General features: G+C 40.9%; 1 protein-coding gene and 1 pseudogene across 2 annotated transcripts; both read left to right on the forward strand.

Moving 5' to 3' along the window:
* The first annotated feature begins 964 nt into the window (after positions 1–964).
* LOC309715326 (V-set and immunoglobulin domain-containing protein 10-like 2) lies at positions 965–11,201 on the forward strand (annotated as a pseudogene). Its single transcript, XR_014280703.1, has 14 exons — positions 965–1,181; positions 1,941–2,216; positions 2,448–2,726; positions 2,825–3,082; positions 3,800–4,075; positions 4,409–4,684; positions 5,832–6,110; positions 6,209–6,466; positions 6,545–6,835; positions 7,305–7,661; positions 7,913–8,032; positions 8,127–8,151; positions 10,601–10,686; positions 10,993–11,201. The product of XR_014280703.1 is annotated as a V-set and immunoglobulin domain-containing protein 10-like 2 (transcript).
* Positions 11,202–14,940: 3,739 nt separating this feature from the next.
* On the forward strand, positions 14,941–23,205 carry LOC309715334 (V-set and immunoglobulin domain-containing protein 10-like 2; the record flags this gene model as incomplete). Its single annotated transcript, XM_082548372.1, has 11 exons — positions 14,941–15,205; positions 16,554–16,829; positions 17,189–17,464; positions 18,515–18,793; positions 18,892–19,149; positions 19,228–19,518; positions 19,726–20,061; positions 22,447–22,569; positions 22,653–22,677; positions 22,776–22,876; positions 23,057–23,205. Exons 1-11 carry the CDS (start codon positions 14,956–14,958, stop codon positions 23,203–23,205), a joined length of 2,364 nt encoding a protein of 787 aa, XP_082404498.1. The 5' UTR covers positions 14,941–14,955.
* Between the last annotated feature and the right edge of the window lie 472 nt (positions 23,206–23,677).

Here is a 23,677-nt window from a genome sequence, read left to right on the forward strand (position 1 = left end):
TGTTCAGCTTACTTAATCTGAGAACCATGTTATCACTTCTACACAAACATTGCACAAAGATTTTAAAGGATCCTTAAATTTTTAAGCCTTTGAATTGTGACAACTTCATGTACAAATCCAGACATTTTTTAGACCTTTTTAATGGAAGGAATAAAACGTAAATGCCATTATTAATTTATTTGAATTTATATTTTCTAATTCAGGATGTTACATAGAATAAGTTAAAATATGTCACGTTTATCTGAGTGATGCTTCGTTATAACAAATGCTCATCATACGAATTTGCTCAACCACATGAATTCAATTTAGTTTTATTTATAAAGCACCATATCACAACAAGAGTTGCCTGAAAGTGCTTTACATTGTAAGATAGATACTACAATAATACAAAGAAAGCAGAGAAAACTCCAACAATCATATGACCCCCTATGAGCAAGCGCTTTGGCGACAGTGGGAAGGGAAAACTCCCATTTAACAGGAAGAAGCCTCAAGCAGAAACAGGGTTACTAAGGGTCGGGCATCTGCATCGACAGTTTGGGGTGAAGAGAGGAAGACAGGAAAACAGGAAAGCTGTCATGAATAGAGAAACTACTGCATCCATAGAGACCAAAAGAATTTATTTTACCAGTTTGTAAACATGCTTTATATTTCCTATTAAATCTGCATTTTAATATATGAGCAGGCCATTACAGATGTTGTCTGGTCAAACCAAGAACAAAATTATACTGGTTGAGAAAAACTTTGGGACAAATATTTTGAAGTCTTTGACCCCTTTCTTAGGTTTGAACCTGGATTTGACTAAAGCTTACATACCAGAGGTTAACATATAATCCATATTTTTAGTCAAAAATGTGACAATATTCTTCTTCAACAGACCTGCATGTATGATTTTGTCTTAAACACAGTGCCTGTCAGTAAGCCTTACATCCTGATGAGTAATGCTTCTCCAGTGGAAGGATCTTCAATGTGGATGCGCTGCAGTGTGGAAAATGGAACGGAACCGATCCAGTACACCTGGCACTATGAAACCTACAATGGTAACGCCACAACCTTCGCACTGGGCAACAGCAGCATCATCAACATGACCAATGTCAACCGCAACCACACTGGCTGGTACCGCTGTGTTGCCAGCAACGCCGTCAACAGCGAGAGATCTGACCGCCTGTGGCTGAACACTCTGTGTGAGTTTTAATATATAAACATTTTTAAAACAAGTTTTCAGTAAATACATTAAAAAACTACAAGCAATTAAAAGCACACAACTGTTACAGACCACAAGTAAGCGAAATTTTTGTTTTCTATACTTGGATTTTTTTAGTACCCAGCATGATTCAGTTTTTTCTTTGATATTTTATGTCTGATTAAATTTAAAGAGAATGTGCTGGTATCTGGCACCAAGATTTTAGCAACAGATCCTTTAATTCCCATACGTTGCAAGATAGGGCCTCCATAGATCTGACTTATATCGCCGACAAATCCCACAGATGCTCGAAAACACCTCAGACTTCTTGCTTTCTGTAATATCAGGAACCAAATTAAAAGTCCCTCTACTCACATATAGCCCTTAATTACACATTTACATAACATCCTCAAAACCTAACAGTAACATTTTGACCCGAAAGAGAGTGCTCTCAGAGTGCAGGCTTACTTGTTGTTCCTAGATTTTCCTAAAGTACACTGAGAAGCGGAGCCTTTAGCTATCAGGGTCTCTACTGTGCAGCTCCCTCTTTGGGTTTGGGAGACAGAGAGCTACTCTACTTTTAAGATTGGGCTTGAAGCTTTCCTTGTTGATAAAGCTTGTAGTTATGGCTGTATCAAGTAAGGGTTAATTTTCTTACTGTAGCATAAAACAAGATTTCTTATCAGACTAATATGAGTTTTTCACATAACACGCCTGTGTCCCTTATTTCTTGATTTGCGTTCATATTCTTTCTCCTCAGTTGGACCAGACATTCCTCAGATAGACGTGACTCCGTACACTATGACCAGGCGGGGTTACTCGGCTCTGGAGACGGAGGCTGTTTCCTTGCTGTGTCAGGCCCAGTCCAATCCAGCCAGTCAGTACGTCTGGTTCTACAACAGCTCCCAGGTCTACACCGGGCAGAAGTTCACCATCACCAAGAGCCTCCGTATGCACACTGGCAACTACACCTGTTTGGCACAGAACACCTACCTCAACACCAGCTCCAATAACACCATCAGCCTGACTGTCTACTGTGAGTGTGACCTCTGACCTCTTGACCATGATTTCAACTCCTTTGTCGGCCCTGTACCACTACCGTGTGTTCTTCTTACTTGTGTACTCACAGACACACAAACAATTTCTCTTGGGAAGTGGAAATATCGAATGATGAAAACACTTATTTTATTTTGATATAATAATTTCTACCTAACGTCTTTAGTATCGCTGCCAAACAATAACTTTTTTCTGTGTCATATGTCCACAGACCCCCCTGATGGCTCCCCGTCCTGTTCTGTGGAGCCGGCTCTGAATCACACCTCTCTGCGGCTGCTGTGCTCCTGGCCTGGTGGATTCCCCTCACCTTCCCTCCACTGGACTGGAGACCTGATACAAGATCAGTCCAACACAGCCCAGCTAACAAGTTCAGCCTCCAGCACTACCATCATGCTGCCCTCTGGAGGACTGACTTCTAATAACAGTTTGTTTACATGCCTGGGCTCCCATCCTGCCCTGAAACAGTCGACACAGTGCAGCACACGCACATGTGAGTGCAGCAATGTCAACAAACAGTAAAAGAGAAGTTAGTGGCAGTTTTGTGATCATGTATCTGAATGTGTTTATATCTCTCCTCTCCTTCATCAGATATTCCTCCTGCAGAGCCACTGTGTTTTGCTTATGTGACTAATGACAAACAGTATCTGACGCTTTCCTGCTCCTGGGAGGGAGGGGCCCCGAAAGCTTTGGTGTGGTGGGAGGGCCCCGAAGGTCAGAGCAAAGGTGGAGAAGAAACCTCCAACAACTTTACCCTTCGCTATAGCACTGTACGGTTTGGGAGACCTTACACCTGCCATGCTAGACATCCACTTCTGGTCGAAACCAAGACCTGCAGACTCACGCTGGGTCAGTGCACATTTTCACTTCATTCTTTTTGATCGATGCTGATGCAGTGCAGAGTCACATTTGTATACACGGGAAATTATTTGGAGTGTTCCTTCCACCTGGAAACAAATTATCTATCTTTCAGTAAACTAACATGATTTTAAAATCAGCATCTGAGGTCCTTTGATAAAACACATGCAATAACTGACCACCAGCTAAAAAATCTATATGTGATGTCTTACTACCCAAAATTACACAGCAGTACAAATATATTCAAAATGATCTTATCAGTGTTCATAAGCTGGGTTTTTTTTTTTTTTTTTAATTTTTAAGGTTCATTGTGCCTCTAAAGCTGACCATTTAAGAGTTGTCTTTACTTGATCTATTAAAAAAAATCTCAGCGACAACAATTTGTCCTTTGAACTCTGCAAAACATGACTGGTTAAGTCTGAGCATAATGACAAATGGTATACACATGTCCCTTTATCTTCATAAAATAGTATCACTGCATCAGCATTTATTAGTCATTTTGTATTAACATGCCCACATCAGATTAAACCTATACTATTCGAGAAACTTTGAGCCTCTTTCTCAGTTTGGTGTCCTGATTGGCCAAAGGTTTACACATACTGGAAATGAAATTATAAGATCATCTTTTTAGTGTTTGTTTACTGCCCTTCAGTTCTACTACTGACTGTTAACATCCAGACACATCTGTGTTATTCATCTTCATTGTAGTCCCCGTCAATAAGCCTTACATCCTGATGAGTGATACTTCTCCAGTGGAAGGATCTTCAATGTGGATGCGCTGCAATGTGGAAAATGGGACTGAACCGATCCGGTATGTGTGGCAACGTGAAACCAGCAGTGAAGACGTCACAACATTTGCACAGGGCAACAACAGCATCATCAACGTCACCAACGTCAACCGCAACCACACCGGCTGGTACCTCTGTGTCGCCAGCAACAATATCAACAGCCAGACATCAGATCGCGTGTGGCTGGACACCATCTGTAAGTATTGAAGCTGAGGTAGGGAATCACTGGACAAAAGAAAAAACGACCAAAATCATGATATTTTGGTCAATGGCTTATTTTTTCTGATCAGACTGAGTGAGTAATTTTTGGCATTATAGCTGCTTTACAACAAATGACTGCCACAGTTGGTGACCTAATGGCAACAGGATGCAGTAATTTTGTGTGTGATCCTACATGGATCACATGATAAAACTTTTCATTGTACCCTGGTTTGAATTTTAGCTCTTAACAACATTTTCTTGCTCTGCTTTCAGCATAAGTTGTTTGTTTCTTGTATATCTTACATGCACTGCTACGTTTTCTCATCAGTTGGCCCAGATGTTCCTCAAATAGATGTGACTCCACCTCGTACAGTAAAGCAGGGCTACACAGCTCTGGAGACGGAGGCTGTTTCTTTGCTGTGTCAGGCCCAGTCCAATCCAGCCAGTCAGTACGTCTGGTTCTACAACAACTCGCAGGTCTACACCGGGCAGAAGTTCACCATCACCAAGATCCTCCGTGTGGATGCTGGCGACTACACCTGTTTGGCACAGAACACCTACCTCAACACGCGCACCAAAAAAACCATCAGCATGACTGTCTACTGTGAGTGTGACCTCTGACCTCTAACCATTATGATCATTTCACTTTCAATTAAACCTCTCCTGTAATTAAACCTCTCCGCCTCTGTCAGTGCGCCCCAGGGTGGCTGTGGCTACAATGTAGCTTGCCATCACCAGTGTGTGAATGTGTGTGTGAATGGGTGGATGACTGGATATGTAAAGCGCTTTGGGGTCCTTAGGGACTAGTAAAGCGCTATATAAATACAGGCCATTTACCATTTACCATAATGCAGAAATCCTCATAGGTTCCTTTGTTTTAATTCATCCTTGGCTGTGGGGATGAACACAGTATGGGGATGACGTCTGACTCAGATACTAATTAAAGATGTCAATAAGAAATAACAAGAAGCAGAAGTGCCACACCTCAGTTTCTACAAAGACAGACCATGCTCCATGTTTATTGGACAAATATGGTAGAGAAATATAATGGCCATTTCATTGCTATAGCCCACTCCAAGGCGACTCCTAACCCATTTTAACGTGTTTTGTGATTGTCAAATGTGAGACAAGCTTTTGTGATCCTTTTTGGTCAGGAGTGGTTTTCTCCTTGGAGCATTTTTGCCTAGTCTCTTTGCTGTTGTTAAATCATGAAATCTGACCTTTACTGAGGAAAGTGAAGCCTCGATTTCTTTAGATGTTTTTCTGGGTTCTTTTGTGACTTTCTGGATGAGTTGTTGATGCACTACTGGAGTAATTTTGGTAGGCCTGCTACATCTGGGAAGTTTCATCACTGTTCCAAGTTTTGATTTGTTATTTGTGGATAACTCGCTGGAATCCGAAATACTTAGAAGTAGCTTTGTAACCCTTTCCAGACAGATAGATGTCAGTGACGTTGTTTCTCATCTGTTCTTGAGTTTCTTTAGAACTTTGATGTGTTGCTATCTGAGATTTTTTTCGCCTACTTCACTTTGTCAGACAGATTCCAGTAAAGCAGCTTCTGGTTCTGTCAGTAATCAGGCCTGGGTGTTGCTCATGAACCTGAACTCAGCTTCCCAAAATATGTGTATATAATCAAATAATTTTATAACTTACTCATGCCCAACATTGTAAATACACAACATCTTTCTTGGGCCTTGATTTCACCGCACTTTAAACATCATTACCTTGTTACCTCTATCATATGCCCACAGACCCCCCTGATGGCTCCCCGTCCTGTTCTGTGGAGCCGGCTCTGAATCACACCTCTCTGCGGCTGCTGTGCTCCTGGCCTGGTGGATTCCCTTCACCTTCCCTCCACTGGACTGGAGACCTGATACAAGATCAGTCCAACACAGCCCAGCTAACAAGTTCAGCCTCCAGCACTACCATCATGCTGCCCTCTGGAGGACTGACTTCTAATAACAGCTTGTTTACATGCCTGGGCTCCCATCCTGCCCTGAAACAGTCGACACAGTGCAGCACACGCACATGTGAGTGCAGCAATGTCAAGAAACAGTAAAAGATAAGTTAGTGGCAGTTTTGTGATCATGTATCTGAATGTGTTTATATCTCTCCTCTCCTTCATCAGATATTCCCCCTGCAGAGCCACTGTGTTTTGCTTATGTGACTAAAGACAAACAATACTTGATGCTGTCTTGCTCCTGGGAGGGAGGGGCCCCGAAAGCCTTGGTGTGGTGGGAGGGCCCCGAAGGTCAGAGCAAAGGTGGGGAACAAACCTTCAACATCCTGATCCTCCACTATGGCACAGCTCGCAGTGGGAAACCTTACACCTGCCACGCTAAACACCCACTTCTGGTCCAAACCAAGACCTGCAGACTCACACTGGGTGAGTGCACATTCTCACTGTACAACAAATAGCAGATATAAATTGTTAAATAATTAGTCTGTACATTGTCACACGTAGAGGCACCAGTGCTGCAGACACAGCGCAGAGTCGTGTCTGTGTACGAGGGGAGCGACGTTCAGCTTACCTGCAGTCTGAGAGACAACTACCTTCCTGTCAATGAAATCACCTGGTTTAATAATCAGGGTGTCGGTGTGCAAGATACCTCAAAGTACATGCTTCTGAGAACGTCTGCATGGGCCAATCTGACTGTGAGAGACACAGATGAAACTCAAGACAGCGGCGAGTACAGGTGCTCCACTTCCAACGCAGTGGGAGGAACCGAAATCAATATCACTTTAGTCATCAAGAGTAAGGACCTGTTTTATTTTTCTGATCTTTTTTGGGCTTGTTGAATAATTTCCCTGTTGAGAACTGTATTACATTCCTTGAGTCTGTACAGCATATGAATCTCAGTCAGCTTAGAATAAAGATGTGAAGCGAGAGGGAAATGTGTCGACTTCTTCTCCTGATATTTTCCAGTTAAAAACACCTTAAATCAGAATTCAATACACAAAAAAACAACATGGAAAACTCATTCTTTCACTTTTTACTTTTGTGCAGTTTAGACAATGCTTTCACTGTCTAAATTCAGCCGAGGGGTTAATATCTCCAGTTTAATATATTGGTAATAGAAGTATTACTTAAAAGTAATTAGTAGTCTGAGAATTGACTACACATTATTTAATGGAAATCCACACATTAATTGATTAGATATACAAACTGGATTGATGTCATATCGAAGTCATATTTATTTATGTTTGTTTTATGTGTGTATAAGAGTACCCCATGCCACCCAATGCAACCCTGGTCAGAGTGATGTACACCAGCCGACAGCGTAATGAGGTGGAGCTGGAGTGGGTGGTGGAGAATGAGGAAGCAGGAAGTTGGACAGGTTTCTTTTTGGAGCACCGATGGTTGTCTGAGCGTCCACGAAGGAAAGGAAGTGGGAATGACTCTTCAAGTGAGCGGATGGAGGAGAAAGTTGGTCCCGTAGTCTGGTACCGTAACATCCTCCAGGATCCAGCTGTCAGGATTTATACAGTGGGGAGCCTGACGCCAACGGTTACCTACCAGTTTCGCATCATACCGGTGAACCACCGCACTGTGGGACACCCTTCTACTCCAAAGAAACCAGGTACAGGAAATGCGAGACATATGAGACTGGCAAAGAATTGGGCAAAGTGGGTGGGGGGCTTTAACAAAAATGTATTAAAATGTATCTGAAAAATTAACCCACAATACTCTAGTTCAACAGAGTTTACATTAATGTGGAACCTAGTAGTCATTCCTATTATGGGATAACGGTACGGTGAACGCTTATCACTTTGCAGATGTGTTTTCACAGAGCTCAGCTCCTTTGCAATGTTTAACTCTGATGTGTTTTAGTGGAACCACGCAACAATTTGTACCCCGCTGTGATTGGAGCAGCTATTGGTGGGATGATTGCAGCCATTGTCACTGTTCTGCTGCTCATGTTCATCCTCCGTAACTGCAGCATCAATCCTCGTGAGTCCTCCACACACATGACCACCACCAGCATCTTGCTGACCTGTGCATAAAGCAACATTATGTAGCTTTAATACTCTGTATCTTCCCCCAGGACTCCATGACTTGCTGTTTGGCTTGTAAGTATATGTGTATCTGTTGCAACCTTCACCCGGCACTTTATTAGGTACACACTGGTAGTATTGGGTTGGACCATCTTTTACTTTCCAATCTGTCTGAATTCTCTGTGATATTTTCTGACCTGAACCATTTCTGTTATGTTTCAGTCTTGTTTCCAGAACAAAACGGCTACATGTTCATCAGAAGTTATCGTGGGTAACCTCTGCTTGTACAGCTTGCAAGGGATAACCTCGGGAAAACACAGAATCTATTCTAATGATCATCAAACCATGTCTTTATTGATCATTACTCAGGTGTCAAAACTTGTTATTAAAGGTACTCAAGAGATGTTCAAGGGGTAACAAGTTAAGTAAGGTCTTGAAAACATCATCCAGTGCTTTTTAGTTCAATTCAGTCCAATTCTATTTTATTTATACAGCACCAAATAACAACAGCAGTTGCCTCGAGTAGCATTATATTGTAAAGTAAAGAACTTACAATAATAGAGAGAAAACCCCAAAATCAAATGACCCCCTGTGAGCAATCACTTGGCTACAATGGTAAGAAAAAACTTCCTAACAGTAAGAAACATCTAAAAGAAATTGACTCAGGTTGGGGGTGTTTCTACAGCTTATAGAGGTCACCTGCCCCATCATGTCAGGTCCTCCAGGGGAAAAACAAGGCATTCTGTACTCAGCAGATATATAATTTCTTCAGTTTTTTCTAGTTCTGTGCCTTCCAAATTGTACAAAACGCCACCGTCAAGAGATGCCCGAATGGAGCTCTTCATCCTGCATTTGTAAATATTAGTGAGTCTTTTCTGCTTATACTTTTAGCTGTCAGCTGATTCAAAACACTGCAGCAAGAGTAATAACAAGGACTGGAAAGAACGAGCCTGAATAATCAGGCTCTATTAAATTCTAAACTCTTTTTGTACTATATCATCCCGATAGAGGCCTTCAAGCTCCGTTTCAAGGCTTATTTCTGATTCTGAGAATTTCCAGAATCAGAAAGCGGACAACTGCTCTACCTCCCTTTTGATTAAGATTGCAGTAAATAAAGCAACCCTCAAGCAGCTCTTAGTTATGTTGCTACAGCCTGTGTTTATGTGCCGCTCTTGGATAGCAGGAATGTTTGCTTTCTCTTTTCTCTTTCCCCTCCACCCCTACAACCACTCAAGACAGATGGCTGCTCTTCCCTAAGCCTGCTTCTGTCAGAGGTTTCTTCCTGGTAAAAGAAAGTTCTTGCTCTCAACTATTGATATTGCAATATAAAGTTCAACAAGACAATTGATGTCAATACCTGCAAATGGCGGGCCCACTGGTGGGTGGTCCCATGTGGCTATTTACTAAAAGTCTCATAGTACGTATTCACAGTATTACTTATTTTTAAATAAGTAAACTTGGTAATGGACCCTCTGAACTTGAGATTCTTTCATTCTAGCATTTATTCCCAGTTACTTGCATAGTACGGACTAATAAAATTTTTTTTTTTTTTTTAAAGACTCACCTCAGATTCCTGCACATTCAGTATTTTTCACATGTGAACTTGTTTTTGTAATGTATATATACACAGTATAAGTCTAACAAAAAGAGGAACTTTGGGGGGAAAAAAGAGGTCGACATCAAGAGACGATGAGCTGCTTCTGAAGTTTCTAAGCAGGAAAGTGGAACTGAGACTCAGGTTTCATGCAGTTCTCAAGAGAAGGGAGCAGCAGGGACAATTTCATGGTTTGATGCAGCAGTTGAAACTGCAACATGGACACTTTTGTACATATTTCAGGATGTCAGTGGCGCACTTTGAGTTCGAGTTAGCAGAGATGGGCCCAGATCTGAGGAGGCAGAGAAATCATTTTAGAGACGATTGACCCGAAGCAGTCAGTTTTGAGTTTAAAAGCGCACTTGTTGCCAAAAGCATTAATCTGACTGATGAGATCTGTTTATTCTATACTGAAAAATTAGAAAAATCGAGCTTGATCCAAAAAGACAAATGCAGAATATTCATCATATGAAATTAACGGCTGTGAACAACTTTAGTAAGACAGGCGAGTATAAAAACTATTTGGACTAACGCTGGAAACATTAGCATGAATTTTACTAGTTAGGTTTGTAAAGGCCTTTAGACACAGAGGCAACACTCATATATTTTCCCTTTTTAGACATCTACTCCTTGCCTTTAATCATTAGCTTGACATTGTATTCTACTGTTTCTCAGCTGCTTCTACTAAAATGAAAACATAAGCATTAAGCGGGTCAGCTCTAACTCACACTTATAGCCACAAATGCAGCGGGGCTTTGGCAGGTATGGCAAAAACCTGTTTATGCACAGGTAAGGACCCCTTCAACAATAAGGTGAACAGGTGTACCTAATGAAGTGTCTGGTGACTGGTAATGAAACATTTCCAGTTCGCAGCGCTGATGGTAACGATTACTATTTGTAATGCCTTTTCATCTTTGATGATGACTGCAGGCAGCACAGCCAGTCGCAGGAAAACATCAACTTCCCAGAGGATTAAGTGTTTGGTGGGTCAGAGGGAGCAACTGGTGGATCACCCAGTCCAGGAAAGTTGAATAGACACATTTATAGATTCATAGTCTCGAGTCCAGATTAAATTATTTTCTATTTTTAATTAATGAAAAAAAAATCCAATTCATTAGGTTCTATTTTATGGATTTTGTTGTTGTTGTTTATTTGATTGTTTTATGACTTTATCTTTTAGCAATAATCAATGCCAGCACTCTTAGTTACCTATCTGCATAGATGCAAATGATGAATTGGACTGAACTTCATTTTCTAATAGATATGTGCTCATTTTTCCCTCATTATGAGCTTTGTTGAAAAAAACAAAATGCCAACAATAGTCTTTGATGTTTGTCTTTTTCCAGGTCCAGCAACGGCTTTACCCCGAGCAGCTTCAACCCTCACCTCCTCACCTATGACTGCCACCCCCATCCCCGCCACCACCAGCCAAGCCCCTCCCTCTGGAGGCGATAACAAGCCAGTCAGCGTCACCATCACCGTCAAGGCGACGGGCTCATAGTCACACGCCCCTCTCTTTCAGCTGTAATTCACATGTGACTATTTTTGTTGACAGTTTGCTTTTGAGCTCTTTTAAAATACAGTAAAAAGTTACGAGTTCCCCACATCGACTTTTCACTGCAAAGCTCACAGTCATTTAAAGCATGTTCGACACAGTAAATTAAATGTTATACAGAAAACTCTGACCAGCCTACTGTAGTTTTTTATTTATAAAATAGGAGAAATATTTTGAGTCCATCCATCCATCCACTCATCCATCTTCTGCTTATCCAATTCAGCGTCACCACTCAGGACACAGTGTGGTTCATCGACCAATTAGAAACAACTCCTCAAGTCTGCATGTTGAAGCATCCTTGAGTTGCCCCCAGTGTGTCTATTCAAGTGTGAATGTGTATTTGTGAAAGAAATCCTAGTTTCAGACACTAGAAAAAGTCACTTTATAAGGCACATCTCTCATTCAGATCAGTGGATATGTGCATTTTTACACCAATAGCTTCTAATTACCTGAAAAAATTCTGTGATTCACCTTTGGAGTTCTTGTAGATGTTTTCTGCATCAACTGATGTTAGGGTGATTTGGATAGGGTGGCCAGTGCTGGACTCACCGACAGTAGTTTGAAATTTAGGCCAATTTTAGATGATTTCAATGATTTCCCTTAAAGTAAAATGATTGATCTAAAAAAAATCTTTTTAAAACCTCTTTTTTAAGCCTTTATTCTGATGCCTTACAGATCTCGGCATAGTCACACTGCACACTACAGTAGCAAAGAGAACATTGTAGATATCAGGTGATGTTACTGGAGATGATCAAAGAAGATTAAGTGTTTGTAGTCCACATACGTAAAAAAAAAAACAGCTTTTTTTATTTATTGAGACTTACAACCCGTTTCGTATCATTCTACATAACATCAACATAAATTTGGTCATATTTGGTCAAGACTGAAGCTTTACACACAATATCTTTTATAGCTGTATCAAAAGGTGTCCATCACTGGGAATGACTGGACAACATGGAGGCAAGAACATCTTGAATGGCTCTGTACATAAATCATGTAACATCTTTCAAAATGCTGAATTCTGTGTTTAGAATGCTAAAAAAAAAAAGACAAAGCAAACTGATTGGAAGTCACCATAAACGTATAGGTAACAGAAATATAACAACCAATAAGACACTTTATAATTTGTTTATGAACATGTATGTGGATCAAAATTGAAATTCTTTTTGGGAAAACATAGGCACCTTTTCCTTGGACCAAAGAGAAAAGGAACCATCTTTTTTTCAGTGCTTATCTTCTTTTCTTTTCTTTTCTTCTTTTTTTTTTTTAAAAAAAATGTATTTGTTGTTTGATGTGTGGACATGCTGCAAATCAATTTCCCACTGGGGACAATAAAGTCACTGACCATTGACTCAGCTTAAAAGCCTGCGTCTCTGATGGCATGGTGCCTACGAACTTGGCTGCTGAAAAAGCACCATCAATTCTGAGAGGTGTATACAGGTTTTAGAGCAACAGGTGACATCTTTTTCAGGGAAGGCCTGAATATTTCAATAAAACAATGACAAACCGCATACTGCATCTACTGCAGCAACATGTCTTTGTAAGTAGAAACGTCTAGATGTGAAAACATTTGAAGTATCATCAAGCAGCTATATCCACAAAACTCCAGCAGCTGCTCTCCTCAGCTCCCAGGTGTTTACAGACTGTTGTTAGAAGAGGGGATGTTACACAGTGGTAAACATGACACTGTCCCAACTTTTCTTGTCTATATGCTAAATATAATACAAAAACAAAACAAACCAACAAATAGAAAAGAGCTCTTAGCCAAATTGTTGTAGTGAAAGGCTGCATCTGATTTGAGAAATTATGATTCTGAACGGCACATTTCTGTGCCTGAGGAATTAATTGCACGGGACTATAGACGCCTTAATTTCCCTAAATAAATCTCACGCTGGGATAAAGCTGCATTTTAACATTTGATTAGTTTCCCCTAAATAAGGGAGTAACCTGCTGTATTCCATCATTCTGTTTGTCTGCCAAGTGAGGGAAACTGATCTGCGCCCTGCATTCATTCATGACAAACGTCTCACATTACATACTCACGGCTCCACCAAGCAGTCTATTCTGCTCTTGTATAAACATAAAAACATGTTGAAAATGGTTACAATTACTGAATAAAAGTGTTTGATGGACAGACTGTGCATTCTTGCAGTCCACTTTAAAGTGGAGATTACATTTTTAAATGTTGGCATGCAATGAGAGCATGCTGTGAGGCAACATGACGGTGAAATACTGAATACTTTTACTGAATGATTTTAATCCCACTGGTAGAGTTTACTCTGCTCCTTGGATCCTCATAAAACCTTTGAAATCTGAAGCCTTTAATCTCACAAGTCACCCAAGATGACTGCACATTACAAATGCAGTTTAATCGTACTCTGACTGCATAAATGTTTTTGCAGAGCTCTCCACCTATATATTTTTGTCTTGTATATATTTATACATTTACATATATAGAGAGAGAAATTTTATATATAGATAAAGATATATGTTTATGGCATTCCAGAGATCTGAAATTTGTATGAAATTCCAGTGTAGAGGATTGTGGTATTAAGTCCGCAAATGACAGATTCAGCTGCAACTGTGACTGCATTAGTTAATGTGCAGGTGTGTGTGTGTGTGTGTGAAAGGCCAGCCCATCCACTTACGTGGCTTTCTTGTATAATAGATGGTCTCGGTGTCAGTGTGTTATTCTAACCCAGCAGGAGAAAGAAAGAAGGATAGAGGGATAGAGAGAAAGGAAAACACATTAATAATTGAGCCTAAATCAGTTTACTGACCCTCCGTCCCTTCCTACTCTCAGTTGAATGCACTGGAATCTCCAAGAAGACCTGCAGATCAGAGAGTACGAAAGACGGAACATCAGGCATCTGAAGGAGGGCTGTAATGGTCAGTTAGGCTTCACCTTTTGATCTTTTCCACATTTTTTTGGAGTAAAGAGGTTGTTGGACTCGGGATCATCATGATACCATGGTGGCTCCACTGCTAGGACTGGCCATTCTATATCTAACTACCAGTCTGGTCACTTTGGGGTCAAATGGTAAGAGTTTTCCAGTGTCTGTGGATTCATTTAAACCCCTACTTTTTAAACATCCTTTAAAACAGCAAATTAAGAGAAGTGAATTCTTCATGATCTGGAATGCTGTTGCAAAAATGTAGGATTTGAATACTTGCATGTCATACATTTACATTTTCTGAAAGCACATATCAGTATGTAGACTGTATAAATAATGCAAAGTATTCAATATAACATTTCAAAATTCGCCAAGAACATATATTTGGCATTTCTGTAATCAAATTTGGGGTGAGCAGCAAATACACTGATGCATCTACAGTTATTTGGTTCTTACTGATTTAAATGACGGGTCACAGGGCACTGTAGATAACAAGCAGAATGGCTATGCTAGCAAAAGCTGTTTTAGAACCTGCATGTGGAAATTAAGGAAAAGAAATGCCTGGAATCACTTGTAACAATGTTACGCTGCCTCTGAGACTCACTGTGTAATCAATCCTGTGACCGAACACCGACGAGGTAAACAACACCAGCGTCTCCTGTTCCTTTACACTCATATCTTTGTATCCTTTCCCACCACCAGCCCTGCAGATCAACCCCAATGGAGAGGTTGTGTACAAGGACACCCAGATGTATGAGGTGGTGTACCAGGACGCCAGTGTGTATGGGGTAGTGGGCAAAGCCGTGATCCTGGAGTGTGGTCCTTCTGTACCTGACATGTACATATGGAGCTTCACCAAGCCTGGTACTGAAGGCATAAAAGCTGTGGTGTATAATGTGGGACGAGGACCGAAGATTCAGAAGCTGGCTGAGACGCTGGGACAGCTGACTGTCATCTCAAACAGTGCAGCTATAAGCATTGAGAAGCTGCCTCTGGCTGCACAAGGCTTATTCACCTGCCAGGCTTTCTATGACATAGAGAACGAGCCCAAAGTCTACTACTACTACGTGCATCTCATTGTCCGAGGTAAGACTTCCTGCTGTCATGAATGCTACAAATTTTTAGTCAGTTTATAGCTGAAACAGAGACTGACATTCAGTCTTGTTGCCCAATTTCTCCAACATGGCTAATTTGTCTTATATATTCCAAAATAGGACAGTAGACTTGTTGTGTTTACTTGGGTGTATTATCCTAAATTATTATACAGTGTATTACTATCCCTGTTGCCATGTGCATTGGAGAGAAAGAGGAAGAGATGGAACAACTGAAAATAAAAATCTGTAGATATTTCTCTCTTTTTTTGACTTTTATCATCTAAGAAACTCTACTGTTCAGCATGTGCTGCTTTGTCTTTTGATTATTTGTTGGTCTTTTGAACAGAGCATTTTAAAACTTTATGAAATAAAGGCTTCTTTACTTTATTTGGCAAAGACGATTTAGATTATAAAAGTCTAAAACACAATTCCCTATAATCAGGAGATTATAGCTTTGTATTAAGGCTGGCCATAGAGGGACCATAGACTGCATACAAAAGATGAATACAGGCACTACCGATTATTTCTCACCCTTTTTAAAGGGTGAGCTTGTTTTTTCAAGCCCACAAAATAGGAATTTTAGGATAAGGGGGTGGAGGCCCAGCTTATGTAAACTAGCTTGTTTGGCAAGTGCCTCCATAAACGGTATTGAGGTTTTGCAGACAGGTGACCACTAACCACACAATTAACTTGTCAGCAAATTTAAATGTTTAACAATCAAGTTTTCAATGTAGGATCACATGAAGAAGGCCTAAGTGACATAGGCCTTGACCAACTGCAACTTAGCTAGTAGTTAGTGGATACTTGCAGACAAACACAAAAAACTACAAGCAACTGTGGCACTCTGATAGCAACCAAAGCAATCACACAGAGGGTTTTGGTGTAGCACTTTCTTTGCAACCAGATTCCACAAGTGAGAGTCAGCAACCTCCAGGAAACATCACCAACCACCCAAGAAATATGTTTGAGAAGCTCATTAAGTGCAATATGGTAGACATGAAAGAACTATTGCTAAAAAATTCATTCACTTCGACTGGAGCAGAGACTGTAGAAAAGCTGTTAGATTAAATACCGAAAAGGAAACATTATTTTGTCAAATGACTGCATTGAAAATGTTAAATGCTAACAGTGGTGAGCTCCTGTTTTGTAATCGAAATTAGCATAAGTAAAGGCAGGAGAAAGTAAAAAATTAGCCATAGGGCCCCTTTGTAGGGCCCCTTTTGACACTGGTCTCATGTTCAATCTCCAATGTTGCTGCTTGTGGGAACTTGCAGCTTTGTTCTGTTTGTAAAATGATCTTTCCAGTTACTGAACACTGTGTTTCTTCGCCGCCAATGCAGTCCCCGTCACTAAGCCTTACCTCTCGCTGAGTGAAGTATCTCCAGTGGAAGGATCTACAATGTGGATGCGCTGCAATTTGGAAAATGGGACTGGACCGATCCAGTACGTGTGGCAACATGAAACCCGCAGTGGTAACATCACGATCATCGCACAGGGCGACAGCAGTGTTATCAATGTGACCGACGTCAACCGCAACCACACCGGCTGGTACCGCTGTGTGGCCAGCAACGCAGTTAACAGTGAAAGCTCCAACCGCTTGTGGCTGGACACCATCTGTAAGTTGAGGAAGTTGGATCAATATGGAGATTTTTGTAAAACTTTTTTTTTTTTAAAAAGAAGCAAAAAGAATAAGACAGTGGTTTAAGTTACAGTCTTAAAGAAACAGAAATTGGTATGACTTTGATATTTTCTGTGTAATTTAAACTTGTCTTTGGCATTTTCTGTGTGAGTAATCAGTAAATTACAGGTAAACTGTGCATCATCAGCATTTGTCACTCTCAGAGAAAATGTCATCTTGTGAATCTAAACTAACTTGGATGAAACATTTTGTTATGAGTCAGCTTTTGTGGACAATTTTTAAATGAAGCAGAAGGTCCATCACATTAAATTTCACAGCAATGATTTTTCTCCTCAGTCGGCCCGGACATTCCTCAGATAAACGTAACTCCGTACAGTATAACAGAGCGGGGTTACTCGGCTTTGGAGAGAGAGACTGTTTCTTTGCTGTGTCAGGCCCAGTCCAATCCAGCCAGTCAGTATGTCTGGTTCTACAACAACTCACAGGTCTACAGCGGGCCGCAGCTCACCATCACCAAGATCCTCCGCATGCACACTGGCGACTACGCCTGCTTGGCTCTGAACACCTACCTTAACACCCGCTCCAAAAAAACCATCAGCCTGACCGTCTACTGTGAGTGTGACCTCTGATCTCTGATCATGCTATTAAGCATCTTACTCCTCTGTCAATTCTACCCTAAAGCCTATTGTTCTCTTGTTACTGCAAGGAGTGTAAAAGAGTCAAATGTGATCAAACTGTTCAGATTTGACATTTTCAGTACAATACTATCAACAGCTTAAACTCCTAAGACCCAAACTCTTCCATGGCATGTATTTTTAATTTCTCTTTGATATTTGGGCATATTGGGACCCGATGAATGTAAAAACAAAGAATCACCAGAATTTTTTGTTCCTAAGAAAAAGAGAGCCACATATGAGGATATTCGTTTTTAATTTTGATAAAACAGGGGCAGTATAATGTCCTCATAAGTGGATATCAGGCCCTTGTAGAGCAAAATTACGTTTTTTGGTCTAGACAACCCAAAATGTGATGTCCACATATGTGGATGCCAGGTCCTAGGAGGTTAAACATCTTTGATTTTCACCCAGGATCTCTGACCTAGAAACATCTCCCTGATCATTTCACTTAATGCAGAATCCTTTTCAGTTTCTTTTTCTGAATGTCTTCTGACTCCATTCAGCACATTCATCTGATATACTTATTTCAAAAGCTTAAACACCTTCAAACTCTGTCTCACTCACTCACACACACACACACACACACACACACACATACAGCAGATAATGGAAAGCTTGCTGAGCTGTTCTCCTGTTTGGACCATCTTGGAAGTTGATGGGACTCTCTGGCAGGTATCTCACTGTGACGTCACAATCATGGCAAGCACGTCATTCACTCTCCCTACTTTTGGTTTTGCACACGTCTTATGTTTTTGCTATTTGCTAAGATTACATTTTCAGAAGAACTCCACCACCAACAAAAGAAAAAAACAGCAAAATCATAACAACATATCTCTTCTTCGATAATTTATGTATAGTTATTTTAACCAAACATCCTTAACAATGTAGCAATAGTTGAAAAACAAAAAAGGTTCCGGGCCCTGATGACATCAGTTTACTCCACTCGGCACATCATTACCTTGTTACCTCTATCATATCCCCACAGACCCCCCTGATGGCTCCCCGTCCTGTTCTGTGGAGCCGGCTCTGAATCACACCTCTCTGCGGCTGCTGTGCTCCTGGCCTGGTGGATTCCCCTCACCTTCCCTCCACTGGACTGGAGACCTGATACAAGATCAGTCCAACACAGCCCAGCTAACAAGTTCAGCCTCCAGCACTACCATCATGCTGCCCTCTGGAGGACTGACTTCTAATAACAGTTTGTTTACATGCCTGGGCTCCCATCCTGCCCTGAAACAGTCGACACAGTGCAGCACACGCACATGTGAGTGCAGCAATGTCAACAAACAGTAAAAGATAAGTTAGTGGCAGTTTTGTGATCATGTATCTGAATGTGTTTATATCTCTCCTCTCCTTCATCAGATATTCCCCCTGCAGAGCCACTGTGTTTTGCTTTTGTGACTAAAGACAAACAATACTTGACGCTGTCCTGCTCCTGGGAGGGAGGGGCCCCGAAAGCCTTGGTGTGGTGGGAGGGCCCCGAAGGTCAGAGCAAAGGTGGGGAACAAACCTTCAACATCCTGATCCTCCACTATGGCACAGCTCGCAGTGGGAAACCTTACACCTGCCACGCTAAACACCCACTTCTGGTCCAAACCAAGACCTGCAGACTCACACTGGGTGAGTGCACATTCTCACTGTACAACAAATAGCAGATATAAATTGTTAAATAATTAGTCTGTACATTGTCACACGTAGAGGCACCAGTGCTGCAGACACAGCGCAGAGTCGTGTCTGTGTACGAGGGGAGCGACGTTCAGCTTACCTGCAGTCTGAGAGACAACTACCTTCCTGTCAATGAAATCACCTGGTTTAATAATCAGGGTGTCGGTGTGCAAGATACCTCAAAGTACATGCTTCTGAGAACGTCTGCATGGGCCAATCTGACTGTGAGAGACACAGATGAAACTCAAGACAGCGGCGAGTACAGGTGCTCCACTTCCAACGCAGTGGGAGGAACCGAAATCAATATCACTTTAGTCATCAAGAGTAAGAATTATTAATCTATGTTTAATTCTAAATTACTTTCTTGCTGAGTGTAAGATCAGAATACTATAACACCTCTGATGTTTGTACAATTATTGTCCATAAAGTTACAGTCAGCATGAAAGTCGATGAGCTATATAAAAAGTTACAAGTGGTCATCACAAAGAAGTCATACAGATGAGGATATTTCTGTTTGTGTTATCTCTGTAGAGTACCCCATGCCACCCAATGCAACCCTGGTCAGAGTGATGTACACCAGTCGACAGCGTAATGAGGTGGCGCTGGAGTGGGTGGTGAAGAACCAGGAAGTTGGAGGCTGGACAGGTTTCTTCCTGGAGCACCGAAATATGTCTGAGCAACCACAAAGGAAAGGAAGTGGGAAGGAGGAGAAAGTTGGTCCCGTAGTCTGGTACCGTAACATCCTCCAGGATCCAGCTGTCAGGATTTATACAGTGGGGAGCCTGACGCCAACGGTTACCTACCAGTTTCGCATCATACCGGTGAACCACCGCACTGTGGGACACCCTTCTACTCCAAAGACACCAGGTACAGGAAATGTGAGACATATGAGACTTTTAGCAAAGAGATGGGCATTTTCAGCTTGTTAAGCTTAAATAAAAAGAGGCAAAATCACAAAGATGAAGTAATATAACATGTAATATATAATATGTAATATAGATGATGCATATAGATGTAATAATAACTGTTCTGAAAGGTGTGTTCAGTTTCAAACTTCTCCATTAACATGCCATAAAACATGATCACGATGAGCTCTAAAAGTAGATAAGACCCCAATTAAACAAATGATACAAACATATTAATGATCAGTTCTTTACTGAGGAAGACGATCCAATCCAACTGTGACTGACAAAGGTATGTGAAACATTGCTTTCTGTACAGACCTAACATTATGCAGAAGTAACTGCACCTTAAACATCGGTCTGGCATACAAGAAATTGGCTTAAAATTGGGACTTTTACTTTACCCGTTAAAAAAAAACTAGCATTAAATCAATTTGTGATCGAACAGGATCCTCATCTTGCTGCAACTTTCTCATAACAGGCGGGAACGAAGTGATCTCTTTTCTCCAAACACGCAATTTACAATTAAAATACAATTAAAATACAGTTAAACCATCTATTAAGCATCTATTTTGTTCTCACACAGTGGGCCAAATATCACACCAACAGGACTCTTATGTGCTCTGGACAGAGTTCTTTTTGAACAGCCAAGCACACCATGATTGCTTATTTACTCATGAATGTGAAAGAGGGCGTTATTGCACACCTTGCGTTGATGTTCAACCACTTCGATGGAGTAAAACAAAGACTTATTATTCCCATTATTTGTGTACTGTCTGTTCATTAGGATCTACCTAGGTGGTAGATAATATTTTGTGTCATTTGCTTAACTGTGTTGTCTTTTTTTTACACTCGTGTTAAAATCAGATGATGCTTCAGGTTATTTTTATACAGGAATATAAAAGATTCTTTCAAGCAGCATTGCTAATTATGAGATACAATCTTTAATGTTGTGTTATGATTAATGTGTCTAACTGTGGTGTTTTTTTGTTTTTGTTATCCACTCAGGTGAAAGACTCAAACAAAAACACATGCAAACAACGACACATACCTCATGCTTACACACCTTTCCCTCACTTCCTTGTTACTTTCTTCTTTTCTGTCCTCCTGATCTTCCCTCGAATTCATCCTGTGTGATAAATGTGCCACTTTGTATTATATTATTGCAGGAAACTGTTCTGAATAAGCCATTTGTTTTATTTAGGTTGCAGAGAAACCTGTGCAGTTATGGTCAGATTTTCATACACTCATCATTGGCATGAATGTAATTTTGGGTTTCAGCAATTTCTTTGATTTTTTCTTTTTATAGGCTTGTATGATGGTGCAGCATATGTCTTTATTACTGATGTAATAAAGAATTATTACATCTGAGGGCACTCCCTGGGTTGACTAATACTCACAACAACAAGAAAGTCCAAGAAATTCAGTGAAGAGATTTGCAGTTCGGAAAGTCTCTTAGAGCCATTTCTAAAACAGATTCTAAGATCATTGGTTCAAACAAGAGTGCATAAGTACAAGTTATTCTGATGTGCCTCCACTTTGCCAAGGACGCAAAGAAAACCCAAACGGTCACCCTCAGATCAGAGGAAATTGGTTATGTTGTTCAGGAACAACCCAGGAACCAACAAGGCTCAAGCCTCCCATTAACTAGAAACTGCTGGAACACCAGTATCACTGTCCACACTAAAGGTAACTATTTGACCACAATGACTAAGAGGTATGTTTGGAGTAAAGGTGAGACTTTCAAAGCTAAGAGCACTGTGCCAGACGTCAATGGTGGCACATAAAGTTCATAAAGTGGGTGGAATAGTGAAGAAGGAGGACTACCTCCAAATTCTTTATTTTCATCATTAATCAGCAGCTACATGGTTGAAAATGCAGATGAAACAGGCTAACACAGGCTAATTTCTATCATCTGTTGATTACAGAAAAAAAGAAAATTGTGCACCTAATTCTTGTTTTTTTAGTCATTAAAGATGTATGCTGTACAATCCTTCCACCCTGAAAAAAGAACAGTTCAAATAAATCATTAAAACCCTTAATTTATCATGAGATTCATGCCCCCGATAAGTAGATGTAAACATCTGACTAGAACTGTAACATGGTAGGATGGTTCAGTGGTTTTCAACCCTTGTATGAAGGAATGAATGAATCCACGTTGTTCTGTTCAACAGAGCTCCTTTTAAAGAAGAACCTAAGCAACATTTATTTACAGGATAATAGTAAAGTGATGTTTTCAAATCATGACATACACTGACCTGGGTTGAGAACCACTCGAGCTCCTGGATGTAGCTGCGGTGTTCTGACAGATATGAACTTTTTTGCAATCTGTAACTATGATGTGTTGCAGCTGAACCACGCTACAATGTGTACCCTGCTGTGATTGGAGCGGCTATTGGTGGGATGCTCTTTGCAGCCATTCTTACGGTTCTGCTGCTCATGTACATAATCCGCAACCGCAACAACAACCCTCGTGAGTCCACCGCACATGAGCACCAATATCCTGCTGATCTGTTTAAAATCACTGTGATGTTAATGTCGTCTTCTTTCCACCAGGACTACATGACTTGTTATTTGGCGGGTGAGTATCTAGATATATGTCTATAAAACCAAGAATTAATGATTTCCTGTTTGCAGTTATTGCTACAGACATGGCGTTTTAACATTTCCTGCTTCCAGGCAGCACAGCCAGTCAAGGGAAAACATCAACTTCCCAGAGGATGAAGTGGTCAGCACGTCAGAGGGAGGAATAGAGGAGATTGGTGGATCATCCAGCCTAGGCAAGATGAGCTACCCTAAATGACCATACACCTATAAACACACATATAGACCCATATAGGACGTTGCTGATGGCCCACATGGAAGTGATGGAATATCTCTAAGCAGATGTTTCAACCGTCAGCAGGCCTAAAAATCGTAATGCACATCTGTCTTATCTGCTGAACTTTGATGTTTTGCAGGTCCAGCCATGGCTTTACCCCGGGCATCTTCACCCCTCACTTCTTCACCTGTGAGTGCCACCCTAACAACCACCAGCCAAGCCCCTCCCTCTGGAGACGATAATGAGCCAGTCAGCGTCACCATCACTGTGAAGGCGACAGGCTCGTAGTCATATATCCGACCCATCCAGCAGGAAATACGCAAAACCCTTGAGCCATCTCCCATTTCTTCATATTTTGCTTCCAAGGAGACAATAATACATCTTCAGGCTTTCTGATGGGTTTTTCTTTGGACATTGGCTGCTTTTTCACTCATTTTCAGTCCAGTCCTTGTACCTGAGCATTTTCACATTAATGGTTTTAACACTGATAAGAAAGTTCACTGTTGTGTCACATGTGACATTAAACCCAGCAAAGAGTCAGTTTGAAATCATGTCTTTGGGCACCCTGTTAATATCAGATTTTCATGAAAACATTATTTGTTCATTTTTCTTTATTTCAATCTGTGAAAAAAAAAAATGGACAAGCAGAGGACAAAAGAAGTGGCAGGCCTAAAGGCTATTTACAGCAAATGAACAGTATCTGAAAGTCGTGTCCATGAACAAATCCAACAAAGACCTGAAGCGGGACCAAAAGATCAGA

Source organism: Aulonocara stuartgranti (assembly GCF_965226115.1).
Source record: "Aulonocara stuartgranti genome assembly, chromosome: 10".
Classification (NCBI taxonomy): Eukaryota; Metazoa; Chordata; class Actinopteri; order Cichliformes; family Cichlidae; genus Aulonocara; species Aulonocara stuartgranti.